The sequence below is a fragment of the Rhincodon typus genome, chromosome 8 (genome assembly GCF_021869965.1).
Source record: "Rhincodon typus isolate 14 chromosome 8, sRhiTyp1.1, whole genome shotgun sequence".
Classification (NCBI taxonomy): domain Eukaryota; kingdom Metazoa; phylum Chordata; class Chondrichthyes; order Orectolobiformes; family Rhincodontidae; genus Rhincodon; species Rhincodon typus.
This window is the reverse complement of record NC_063339.1, coordinates 56,969,864-56,983,988: the sequence shown is the minus strand read 5'-3', so window position 1 is coordinate 56,983,988 and position 14,125 is coordinate 56,969,864. Positions and strand designations below refer to the sequence as shown.

The 14,125-nt window shown below is 37.2% G+C and overlaps 1 protein-coding gene across 1 annotated transcript; it reads left to right on the top strand.

Annotated features, from left to right (window-relative positions):
* Positions 1 to 290: 290 nt before the first annotated feature.
* Positions 291 to 13,950, top strand: opn6b (opsin 6, group member b). The gene is made up of 5 exons (XM_020536810.2): positions 291 to 491; positions 1,784 to 1,883; positions 2,258 to 2,362; positions 11,643 to 11,866; positions 13,516 to 13,950. Exons 1-5 carry the CDS (start codon positions 327 to 329, stop codon positions 13,948 to 13,950), a joined length of 1,029 nt encoding a protein of 342 aa, XP_020392399.2. The 5' UTR covers positions 291 to 326.
* The last annotated feature ends 175 nt before the right edge of the window (positions 13,951 to 14,125 follow it).

The following is a 14,125-nucleotide window of genomic DNA, read 5'->3' as shown; positions in this document are numbered from 1 at the left end:
AATTTATTTGGGACACATTGAGGCACTGCAATATTCTATATCCAACTGCAGCTGTCATTCTAACAGTTTTGGCACTGAAGCAGTGCACTGTTTATGATGTGAACTGTCTACAACAAAATTCCAAATTCTCTTTATAAATGAAAAATGACAACCTAGTTAGGGAAGTAATTATATCTGACATACAAAATGTATTTTGAAATGTTAGCTTCTTTTCCTTTGGAAAAATAATGCATTAGATCATCAACTTAAATAAAAGTGTTTAACCACTCCTTGGTTTTCTCTCAGGCTGGCTGTCTTGGATTGGGAATGGAATTGTCATCTCCATCATGTACAAACGAAGACTGGCCCTCGAACCCCAAGATTATCTTACATTCAATCTTGCTATATCAGATGCCAGCATTTCAATTTTTGGGTACTCACGGGGCATAATTGAAATATTCAATATTTTCCAAGATGATCAATTTCTCATCACGTCTATCTGGACTTGTGAAGTGAGTTAATAATTAAAATTCTTAGAGTTAAATTTAAAATGTGCTGTGAACTGTATTTCTTTTTACCCTCATTGCAATTATGTATAGTGTTCATACAATTGCAAGAAATCAAATATGTTGACCCAGGTTTTGAGGTCAGTGTTGTTGATCTTGAAAAAGCATCCTGCAAAGACTTAGCAGACTCTAGAATGTGGAATCTCCTCTATTTTGGCATGGCTTTGAATCTGGCACTTTCTAATGGAGATCTGTGGAGTTCCGAAGATATGAAGTCATTAAGCAAGTGAAGAGGCATTCAGGTTAAGGAATTCCCAAACTAAGAAGTATGAGGCACAGATTAGAACTGAAGTGTAATTACTTGACAGAAAGCAAACTAAAGTCTGGAACATATATATGAGACTAATAAAGACTTACTAGTTTAGAAATATGTATGCTCCCCAAAGGAAATAAAACTTAACACATATAAAATTAGATTTTCAGAACCAGGGAAGCGATTTGGTGAAGATTATGAATTAGTACACAGTTAAGACACAGTTACACCTGATTTAACAAAGCTTAACATTTTCATTGGTCATGACAGTGAGAACAGTGTATAAAAAATTGAAATAAAGACTTTGTATGCACTTTTTCAGGGAAAAAGTGTTGATAATCAACACATTTGCTTCCAAAAATGAAAATGGTGTGCATGAATTGAGAATTTAAAGTCTGTTCTAATTGGCAGCTAGAAATAACAATTCAAAGTTGATTAGAAATATTCTTGATATAGCAGGAAGACATTGCTTTGACAAGAGCTAAAATCTGAGCAACTTTTAGATTTTGTGAGAGAAGTTACAATCCTTTTGCTGATAGTGTGCATGTCAGTTTGTTTAGAAACATTATTGGCCTATATAACAATTCCATAAGTAACATGTTGGTTTGGAAAGTGGAGCATTAACAGTGGCGATGGAGCTGGGTGTTTACAGCTCTACTTTGGAATGCAATAAAAAAGTACATGTCTTTTACAGCAAGCTTGTTTTTGCATCAGTACAATTCTACAGGAATTGTTTGGTTTGTTAAATATGGCCTGTAGTCATATTGAAAAAGTATCAATGTAACTTTGCAAGGCAATTTTAAACCATTTGTGCTGGCATAGATCTTCCATCATGGAAAGCAACCTTGAATGAAGTATTTATTAGTGAAACTGAGTTAGAGTTTTGGCATTTGTCAAACTGCTAGTCTGGGATTTAGTGGTTGCAAAGTTTCCTGGAAGTGTTTAACTTGTGTGTTGTGGACTGACAAGTTTCTGTGTCTTTTAGGTGGATGGGATTTTGACTCTGCTGTTTGGTTTGAGCAGTATTAACACTTTGACAGCCATCAGCATCATCAGATACATCAAAGGTTGCAAACCGCATCAAGGTAAAACCTTCACCGCCTCCACTAAAGAGCTTTCCTTAGTCTAATATTAACAGTTAAATGCCCATTGTAGCGTCTAGAATCCTCAAAACAGCGTGATATGTATGACAGCTACTACCTACAACCTTTACCTCGCAAAGTAATGTGAATTCTAATTGGTAGTATTATAAATATCATAGCATATTGAAACAAAGTATTTCAAAGAAATCTTCTAAGAGGAACAAGAACATTTGGTGACATTTTAAATTCAGTGAATTCAAAGTAGTAATATTACATAACAATATAATTGTTGCTCCAGGATATTGAAGTGCTTGTCAAAGTATTGCTATTGCAGATGCAGACATCTGATAGGAAATTGTTTTCTGGTCTCTCTTCAGCTTACAGGGTTAACAAATCTAATATTATACTGGTCTTGTCTATCGTGTGGCTGGCAGCTCTTTTCTGGTCTGCAATGCCTCTTCTAGGATGGGGCAGTTACACAGGTGAGAAAAGTGGTACAGTGTTATGCCATGTTAAGATAACATGATGCTTGTTCACAGTGTAGATATGTGCATGTATATGGTCTAAGGAACAACATCTTATATTCCACTTCAGGAGCTTACAGCCCAAAGGCCTCAACATAGAATTCATCGCTTCAAAATCTCCCCACCTCCGACTTCCTCCCATGTTCAGCCCTCCCTCTTATCCCCACCTTCTTGACTCGACACAACCTGTCCATCTTCCTTCTCACCCATCTGCCCCACCCTTCCCACTGACTTAACTCTACAACCCTCTAGCTGCATCTACCTATCACCATCCCACCTACCTTTCCTCCTCCCCAACCCCATCCTTCTATTTATTTCTGAGCTCCCTTCCCCCTCCCCAGTCCTGATGAAGGGTCCAGACTCAAAACATCGACTTTTCTGCTCATCGAATGCTTTCTGATCTGCTGTGTTCCTCCAGCTCCGCATTTTACCGACTCTGACTTCCAGCATCTGCAGTCCTTTCTATCTGCCTCCCATTCTCCTAAATTTTAATGGGTAAAGGCTCATTCTGTTCAATCTTTCTTCATATGATAAGTCATTCATCTCAGCTATCAGTCAGACACATCTTCTCTCCAGTGCTTCTAAAGCAAATATATCCTTTCTCAAATAAGGAGACCAAACTGTAGATGTGGTCTCACCAATGTCTTGTATAACTGCAGGAAAACTTTCCTACTTTTGTTTCATTCACCTTACAATAGACACTGACATTCTATTTGCTTTCCTGATCACTCACTGAACCTAGACGCTAGCTTCTTTTGATTCATGTGCCAGAACACCCAGATTCACCTCTGACAACATTCCCTCTAAACGCAGCCTCTTTAAGGTGTTGTGTATGACGATTGGTGTCAGAATTCAGGCCTGGGAGGACTGTGCAGCTTCTTTGGAACATTAAATTCTACAATATTTCATTTCATGTTTTCACTTCAATTTTTCATTTAAATAGAATACTGTTTTTGTGTTCTCCCTGCCAAAGTGGACAATATCACACTTTCTAACATTATAGACCCCTGCCAAATTTTTGCCCACTCATTTTGTAGCTGCCATGCATTCAATCCCTTCATCTAAGTTATTGATGTATATTATGGATATTTGAGGGCCACTACTGACCCACGTGACTCCACTCCACTCCACTCAATGGCGATTACATTTACAACCAGCAGGACTATGATCACATGAAGGGTGAGGACTTTTCTTCATTCATTCATGGGATGAGGGCATTGCTGGCTAAGCCAACATTTACTGCCCATCCCTAATTGCCCAGAGCACACTTAAGAGACAATTACATTGCTGTAGGTCTGGATACAATAACACAGAAAATTTGAAATAAATTTTAGAATTGAAAATGTACATCAGATGAATGATATATTTGTGGAAGTGTTTTTTTGAGATGGCAGTGTAAAACATTGCTTCAGTTACCTGTTATACTATCCACACATATTCAGTTCTATTCACTTCAATGGAACCAAATATCCAGTTGATGGTATAACAGTCAGCTGGAAGGATACATGTTTCCTGCTCTTTTACCAAAGACAAGCTTCCACTAAATGATTAAAATACTAAATGATTTTTAAAAAAATAATTGCAAACACAAGTTAGGAAGAGGATAGAACTGAAATGCTACAGTTAAATTTTATAAAGATATACCTTTCATCTATTGAGATAGATTATATAAAGTATTTCAGAAAATAATATAAATGACAAAGTTAAATAGTCTTCTTTTACTTCCTGCACTTAAATTTGAACCTAAACCAATGAGGGTAAAATGCTTCGCTCTTATTTTCTCTGCTATAAAGATTGAATTCAATGAAGTCAGCCTGATTATGATTCCTACTGTATGTGTCAACTCTATCAACTTTCTGACAATTCAGCAATAATTAAGAGATTTGCTCTGAGGGAGCTGTAAGGAAGTCCACTCTCCAGCATTGCATGGTGACTTGACCAATAGTATTCTTTACCCAGAGAGTGATTAGAATGTAGTTCTCACACCCCCAGGCCATAATTGAAGTGAATAGCATGGATAAATTCAAGTTGAAACTTGATAACATGTAAGAGTGAAGTATATAGAAACAGATGCTGTGTTATTGAAAAATACGCCTGTGGATCTTGAACCTGATCCTTTGGGCTAAAGGGGTTATTTCTGCACTGTAAATATTGTGTAATGTCACAGTATGGAGTGGTTTGCTGATACCTCTGACACACCCCACTGAATTCTGCTCCATCCCAGTATTTAACTCATTTTGCAGCTAACAAAAATACATTTTGGGAGCTATTTTTACTGCCAGAGGAGCAAACTGATCCCAGAAGATTCTGAAAAGGAATATATTAAATATAATTAACAGCACAAACTTTAATTGATCAAATTACTTTTAAAGAGCATTGTCGATCAATTATGAGAAAGATTGGTTTTTGTTCTTGTTGTTCATTTTACTTACTCTTCTGTGAAGTGTTTTGGAACACGTTCCATACCAATAGCACTACATCAAATGCAAGTTGTTACAATGACCCCATGTTCTGCAAATTTGTTATTGTGCTTCTGTAAGATACGACCACTCAAATAATGGGCTATGGAAGATGAGTTATCGCTGCATCTATGCGTTTTTACAGTTCTACGCTGTGCCACAGAAAATGACACTCAAATAGGACTATGCTATAGTCAATCTGCTTTATCCCCAGGATATATTTAAACCATTATATAATCTGGAATTGACTTGGAGTAATTTGATGCAGTAAAGAAATAAGTGTTTCTGTTCCCAGTACTGGTATTCTTTGCCAAAAGATTTTAATAAAATCTCTCAAAAAGACAGGCAAAAATATCAGCCCACAAAGAACAGAAGAATGGAGCAAAGTAATTTCATGTAAGAACATTAGCAATAAGAGTCAGACCATGTCATTTAGTCCTTCAGTCCTGCCCCACTATTCAGCATGATGTTAACCAATCTTCCACCTCAATTCCACCTTTGCCCACTGTCCTCATGTCCCTTGATTCTGAATTTCAACAAAGCTAACAATCTCTGTCATGAATATACTCCCTGACCTTACAACTCTCACGTGGCCCATAGTACTATCATTACCCAAAATCTGACTGTCCAACAATTAAAACGATCTGAAGGCCAGATATTTTACTGTCAGGAGTTCAGAGTGCCAGAAGTATGATTCAACCATTTGTTTAGCTATCCATCCACACGTTCGTTCCCACCCTGTACATACTGCTATGTATAACCCTCCAGAAAACCAATGGTTTCAACAGGCTCCCGCGACCATTAGAATTTTGTATAATTGGAGCAAAAATATAGGTTTACACATGGACCCTAAAGTTTTACAACTTTGATGTAATAAGTTCAAATATGTTAGTATTTATATTATTATAAGGGTGTGGTGCTCTAGGTTAGAAACTCTGACCTGAGTGCATTGTGCTGTTTTAAGATCTACCTGCCTCTACTTGTCTTTTCCACCTGCAAGATAATCCAAACTCCAGGAAAATCCAAAATCCAGTTAGGTCTCGGTCCTGAGGCTGCCAGATTTTGGATGTGAATAATTAAGTAACTTGTTGTGAATTAAAGTTATATTTTGATACTAACTTTAAGGGTGGTGAGAAACAAATTTTGTATTGCTTAATTACGACAGAAAGGGATCCCGTACTTCAATTCTTATTGTAAAATTAAATTATTAAAAAGGAAAAGAAATATTAATGTCACTAGACGAGGAATCCTGAGACTCAGGTTAATGAGTTGGAGACATGAATTACAGTCCCACCATGGTTGCTGGTGAAATTTAAGCTCAGTTAATAAAATAAATCTGGAATTGAAAGGCAGCCTTGGTAATAGTGACAATGAAAATAGTTTCAATTGTTAAAAATTCATGTCCCAAAGGGAAGGAAACCTGCTACCCCTACCTGGTCTGATCTATGTGAGACTCTAGATGCACAGAAATGATATTGACTCTTAACAGTTTGCCTTGCCAACCATACCCTCCAACTATCAAAGATTGATAAAAGAAAATTCATGTATGTAAAATGCATATGAAGAAATGCTATATTTTTAAACCATTATTTTATTTTGTCCTATTTTGTTATTTTCTTCTATTTTCTGTTTTGTTTCTTTACATTTCATTTATTTCCTTCATGAACAAAATTCCATAACCACTGGTTCCCAGAGGAAGGTACACTGACAGAGAGTCAACTTGGAGAATTAGGTTTACGCTGTTATTCCTTAGACCTTCACTACCTTTTAGGTACAACTTCTCATTTGGAGTGCCAGTCCAGCATAATCATCATATTCTCAATTTCAATTACTATTCTTTCCTTGTGAGCTTGGCTTTTTGACTTCTGAGATTATCCTCTGCTACAAACTGGCATTGTGCACCAAACTCATTGTCAACTCCAAAGTTTTATCTGATTCTGCGTTAATGACAACAGCAAGCCTGTGAGAAGGCGGCAGTAGGGGATAATTGGATGATGTTACCTGAATAACACTGCTGCATTGCCTGGTTTATTCAGCTGGACAAATAGGAACAGTTGGCATTTAGAGAAAATGGAAAGGAAAAATAAGCCCATGCTCACAGGATGAAGTGTTGATAATGCAATTACTGCTGTATAACTCACATTCTAAAGCCACTGTGGTCAGACATAACTATTTTGTTGTCAGCCCTAAAGTGCCTTAAACTTGAGACAAGCGTTTCACTTCTCATTTCTGCTTTCAGTTCACTGTAGCTTCCAAAACAAACCATTTAAAATCTCCCACTTGTCCATCGACTGAAGCCAGCTTCTATTTTACTTTGGCACACTGATCACAAATCTGCAATGATTAAAAGCCAGATTAATGTAGTAAAAACACAAAATAAAGACTTGCAGTTACCTACCACAACCTCCTGAAGTACTTCTAAAGTGTAGTCACTCTTTCAATTTAGAAAAGATTAATGTTTGTAATTTGTTTGCAATTTTTATAATACTTCCACCATCAAAAAATTGCTGTTTCCCCAGTACATTTAATTAAAGTTGTAAGAGCCAATTCAATAGTTTTATTCTTCATCAGGAAACAAGTGATTAGAAATTGTAGGCATGCAGCTTGAGATGTTCTATACAAAAAGTGAGAAATTTGAGGGCTTGCATATATAGCATTTCCTGAAATATGTTACCCCTAAACTCTCTGCTGTCAGTTCCAGATTAAACCTTATTAATAATATTAATGACAGCATTTTAGAACCATCAAACCACTAAAAAGTAACAGTACAGAATGAGGCTATTCACGCGTTGTCTCTGCACCACTGAATAAACTGGCCACCTATTCTAATCTCATTTTCCAGCACTTGGTCCATAACCTTACAGATTGCAACACTTGATGCACAAATCGACATTCCTTCTAAATGAGTTGAAAATTTCTGCGTATACCACCGAAGTAGGCAGCAAGTCCAGATAGCCACAACACTCTGGTGAAAATGTTTTTCCTCATACCACTTCTAATTCTTCTACAAATTAACTTATATCTATACCCCCTAATAATTGATCTCTCTGTTAAGGGAAATGGGTCCACCCTGTCCACTCAATTCAAGCCCCTCATTATTTGTACTACTCAATTAAGTCACTCCTCTGCCCCTTCTGTTCTTAGGAAAGCAAACTTATCCAGTCTTTCCTCATAACTGCAGTTTTCAAGTCCTAGGTGCATTCTTGTAAATTTCCATACTGTCTGTAGAGAAATTATGTCTTTCCTGTCATGTGTGACCAAACCGAGATAAAAATCCAACTGTGGCCAAACTAGTATCATATAGATTCAGCATTACATCACTGCTATTGTATTCAATACCTTGCCCAACGAAGGAAGCACCTCTTGTGACTTCTTTACCATCTCATCAATCTGTTCTGCCACTTTCAAGGGTCTGTATACATGTACTCCAAGGTCTTTCACTTCCTCTACCCCTCTCAATACCTTCTTGTATAGCATTCCTTTGCTTTATGTAATCTCCTCAAGTACATAACTTCACACTTCACAGGATTGAATTCAAATTGCTTCTTTTCTGCCCACAAATCAAACCAATGATAGCAACTTTCATCAACAACCATTTTCTTTTCTATCAGCTATCTGGCCAATTTTTGAGTCATGTGCAAATTTCCCAAACATGCCCCCACATGTAAGTCCAAATTACTAATATGTACCATCAACAGCAAGAAACCTAACACTGAGCCCTGAGGAACACCACTGCAAATGCTTTCCATTTGCAAAAGCATCTGTCAACCATCACCATTTGTTTCTTGCCACTGAACTCACTACATTCCTCTGTATTTCATGGGCTTTAATTTTTCTTTCCAGTCTGCCTTGTGGCAGCTTGTCACATGCCTTACTAAAACCCATATAGACAACATCCACTGCACTGCCCTCATCAATCCTCCTTGTTACTTCCTCAGAAATTAAGTTCACTTAGTAAGACATGACATTTCTTAACAAAATTATTCCTGTCCAAGTAACAGATAAGATTGTGCAGTACCTCTCATTATCATTTAGTATTGATCATAGCATTTTGACCATCACTGATGTCCATTTGACCAGTCCATAATTTTTTGGTGTCTACTTTGCTTCTATTTTAAATAATGATACAACATTGGCTGTTCTCAACCCCTCTGGTAGCTTGCCTGTATTTAGTGAGAGCAGCTTAACATCTTTCACAGTCCAAGTTGGAAACCAATAAGAATGTCACAAGTAAATCTATGAATTTGGTGAGTTAATTAATAGCTTGTGATAGAGACAAAATTTGACAACTACATGAGATATCAAGCTGCATTTTCAAATAACTGTTGCTGATTTTACCTTAGCTTTTTCTTAAATTAACTATGTTTCACTATTTATAATTATTACATATTGCCATATATGTTTAAAAAAAGACCTTCAGTTGGCAACTGCCTAGATTCTAATGTGTTGAAGTCATTGGGTGACAGTCCAAAAGCTGTGTATATGGTAATACTTCACCCAGAGGTAGCACTGCAGCCATCACAATATTTTGTCAGCTTCTGCTTGTATATTCAAGTCTAATAAGTTTGACGTCTGGGACTGTTTGGACCATGGTGCAGAGTTGTAATCCAATCCCTAATCTAAAATCATAAATTCTATGATTACATTTAAGTAACATTTCGATGCTATTGTTATTTATTGCTAAATAGGAACGTTACTCCTTGTTAAGGAAACAGAGCAGTAGAAGAGTTTTTTCAGAATGACAGATTAAAGCACTGGAAGATGCAAAACTGAGCTTTTGCATTTTTACCTCCAGAGCAAGGCTGTAAAAACTGCTTGAGTTTAAAGTTTCTATTGCAGATTGGTGTTTTGGATTTTGGAATGAAAAAGGTTGGGGCAAAAATCTAAAAAGTATGCAAAAGCATGAAGTAATTTTTGTGCTGGAAATGCATAGTCGATACAAGATTTTAAAGCACTGTATATGTTTTGCTTACGAGAAATCAAAACATCAAATACCTCTTTGTCCTATTTTGTCACCATAATGTCGGCACCTCTTTGCATGTATATGGAACCCATTTTCTGCACCTTTCAATCTACTCTTCTGATAGTCTTTCTTTGTGTCTGCTTCTGCAGATTTATATTCTTTTGGTTGTGAGATGTTGGATAGTTTGACTCAGAATGAAGCTATCTGTTCAAGGGATTAAGTCACATTTCCTGGTGCTCCTGAAAGCAGTCTAAAGAGGGCAAAATCTGAAGTTTTAAAATTTGGAATAAAAGTCTAATGATGACCACAAAACCGTCATTCTTCGTCATAAAAAAAAATTTTGTTCACTAATACTCTTCAGGGAAAGCAATCTGCCACACTTATATGATCTGGCATACGTTTAGGGGGTAGTGATGGCATAGTGGTATTATCGCTGGACTATTAATCTGGAGACCCAGGTAGTGTCCTGTAGTGTGGCTTCAAATGTGACTCCAGATCAACAGTAAAGTGGTTGACTCTTAACTGCCCTCTGGGCAATTGGGGATGGGCAATAAATGCTGGACTAGTTAGTGTTGCGCACATCCTGTGAATGAATTTTTAAAAAGTGACTCCAGACCCAAAGCAATGTGGTTGACTCTTAACTGGCCCTTGAAATGGCCAAAACAGCCAATTGGTTCATTAGCAACAAATGCTGGCCTGGCCAGCAGCACTGACATCCTATTTAAGAATAAATCTTATAATCTCCTTTCATTTCATTGTTTGCACCTCCCTTGTTAATATTTCACCCAAAAGATCACTGTGCTTTAACTCATTAAACCCCTTCCAATATCCCCTTGACCACCTCATTCTGTCTAGTGGAGTGAGAGTGAAGGCCTTTCTTACTGTACATAGCAGAGGGAAATAATCTATTTTACAACTATTATCATGGCTGTTTTAATGATTAAAATACCTCTGAAATATGAGTTGGTCCACTCATTTTCCTTAATAGATATATAGAGAGGCATGAAATGGTTTCAGCATAGAAAGAATCCCTTCAGCCCATTGTGCCCATGTCAGCTATTGTAGAAAGAAAATCTTATACACATCTTAAAATTAATTGAAAAGTACAGGTCACCCAAAATTCTGTGATGTTCAAGAGTAATTTACATAAGAACAGAAGAACATAAGAACTAGGAGCAGGAGTAGGCCGTCTGGCCCTTCGAGCCTGCTCCGCCATTCAATAAGATCGTGGCTGATCTTTTCGTGGACTCAGATCCACTTACCCGCGTTCTCACCGTAACCCTTAATTCCTTTATTGTTCAAAAAAAATCTACCTTTTCTTTAAAAACGTTTACTGAAGTAGCGTCAACTACTTCACTGAGCAAGGAATTCCATAGATTAACAACCCTCTGGGTGAAGAAATTCCTTCTCAATTCAGTCCTAAATCTGCTCCCTCTAATCTTGAGGCTATGCCCTCTTGTCCTAGCTTCACCTGCCAGTGGAAACATCCTCTCTACTTCTATCTTATCTATTCCCTTCATAATTTTATATGTTTCTATAAGATCCCCCCTCAATCTTCTGAATTCCAATGAATATAATCCCAAACTACTCAGTCTCTCCTCATAAGCCAATCCCCTCAACTCCGGAATCAATCTAGTGAACCTCTTTTGTACCCCCTCCAGTGCCAATACATCCTTTCTCAAGTAAATTTCTTGCATAAAGTATTTTTTCAGTGTCTGAATTTGATATAAATTATTTGTGAATGAGAAAAAAAACTCTCAATATTCTGGATTAATAATTTGCAAACTATTATTAATGTTTATTTGAACTGTTACAGATCGCTTGTATGGCACGTGTGAGATCGATTGGATGCAGGCAACTGTTTCTATTGCCTACAAATCTTATGTTATTGGCATATTTCTCTGCTGTTTCTTCTTCCCTGTTTCAGTCATGATTTTCTCATATGTGTCCATAATAAAAATGATTAGATCCAGTCACAAATGTGTCAGGAAAGGAGAGATCAGTGAACACCAACGTCATATTGAACAAGAAGTGACACGGGTAAGAACTATCATGAAGACAAATTAATAGAGAATTATGTGTAAATGGGATAAGAGGTAAACAGGGTAAGCAGCAAAGAGATTGATAATGAAGGTTTAACATTAAAATGACTTGGATAAGAAAAGCATGCAAGAAGATTAGAACTTCCATGCAAGAACATAAGATACAGGAGCAGCAATAGGCCATTGGGCCCCTCAGGCCTGCTCTGTCTTTTGATAATATGATGGCTGATCTGACTGTGGTCTTAAGCTCACTTTCCTACCTGCCGCTCATAACCTTTGACTTTTTTGCAGTTCAAAAAGTTGTCTAAAACAGCTTTAATATATTCAATGTGGTAGAGAATTCCAAAGATTAACAAACCTGTGAGAGATGAAATTCTTCCTCAGCACTCTCATAAGTGACACCTTTTTTTAAAATTATGACTCCCAGTTCTAGAGTTCTCCCTTGAAGGAAAACATCCACTCAGTACTTGCACGTTAAATCCCTCAGGAATTAACCTAGTTAAATTTCCCGTGGACAGCTACCAATGCAAATACAACTATGAGGTGAAAGTGGAACACGGTCATTTATATAACAAATAATATTTGGAATTCCAAAAAAGTTAATTTCTAGTGACATTGAAAGTAATAAAAACAAAATGAATCCTCAAACGAGAGTAATTACGGAAAGAGCTACGAAGAGATTAAACTAACAGGTATTCATTTGGGTTAGAAATTTTGGCTAATTTTATTTGTTTTCCCAACCCGAAGGGATTAAGGCCAACTATAAATACGTTGATTGCCATCTTAAAATCAGCATTACTTCTGGTTCAAACCTGCATTACCCAATTACTCGGTGAATTTGAAGATATTTTTATTCAAATCAACGGTTCACATATATTCTGCTACCCCTATAAAGTGAAGTGATGTACTTTGGAAGGAAGAACAGATTGTTCCATGAGGTTTGGCGAGGGGTGGGTGTGGTGTGTGTGCGCACATCGTGTATATACTCTGTTGTGTTTTATAAAGAGAGACAGCACAGAAATTTTCGTGAACCTTTATAAAACACTATGCTTGTCTTCACCTGGACTATTATGTCAAATTATGGACACCGCATCCTAGTTGATAGGAAGAGCATTCATAATACATAGGAGTGACAGGGAACTTTACTCTCAAAAGCCCTAAAATGCTCAGGAAAGCTCAGCCTAGGCGCCCAATCAGTACAAGGTGGGATAGACCAAATCTATGAGGAACTACTCTTCCAATCACACATTCTGTCTCTCACATGCTCTTCCAATCACAGGCTGTTTCTCTTCCACATTGCAGCAAATGTGGGAGAGAACATGCAACTTCATGCAAAGGAAATGTTTCACATTGAATATCTTTCAGATTAGAACAGCCTCTACCAATTAATTCACTTAGGAGCCAGATAACTGGAAAGAATAACTTAATGTTTATATCACCAATATTATCAATTTTATTTATCAGTCAAATATTAAATACAACAAACCTAATTGCCACTTATACAGTAAATCACTGCTCAAATTTGATAATGTTAATCCAAATGAATTAAGTGATGTACGCAACAGCATCAAGATTTACAAACTGAAATAGCAACACAAACCTTTGTTTTGCCCTCTATTAGAGCAGCTGGTGTGCTTTATTTTACAGGTGTCTTTTGTCATCTGTACAGCCTTTATTATGGCTTGGTCCCCCTATGCAGTCATTTCCATGTGGTCAGCATGTGGATACAGTGCACCAGCCATCACCAGTGTCCTCACCTGTGTCATCGCTAAATCTGCCAGCTTCTACAACCCCATCATTTACTTTGGCATGAGCCCCAAGTTCCGCAAGGAGGTGCAGGCTCTCTTCCACTGCCTGAAAGAAAAGAGTGATGCAGGCTTTGTGACACCTGTGAAACAGACCAATGTGAGCAGGAAACCAGAGCTTATAAATCAGGCTGACAAGTACCAGGTATCTATTCCTATAGCTAAGATCCCAGACTGGAGTGCAGACTTGGACAACACTACACCCATCACCACTGTGTCCTGTCACTTAGAAGAGAAACAGGTGCCAGGACGGGAAGGTGAATCAGAACATCTTTAATTCTGGTTAACTGCAGTTTCAGTGCCAGCCTGATTTTATAAACAGTTGTACAATCATATACTTATATGGTGATTTATGGTTTCTTAAAACATTTTTGTTTAATACGGACATTGGTTTTCAATTCTATGTGTATGTAATAACTTCATTTTGGATAATATGACTAATTATCGGTGTT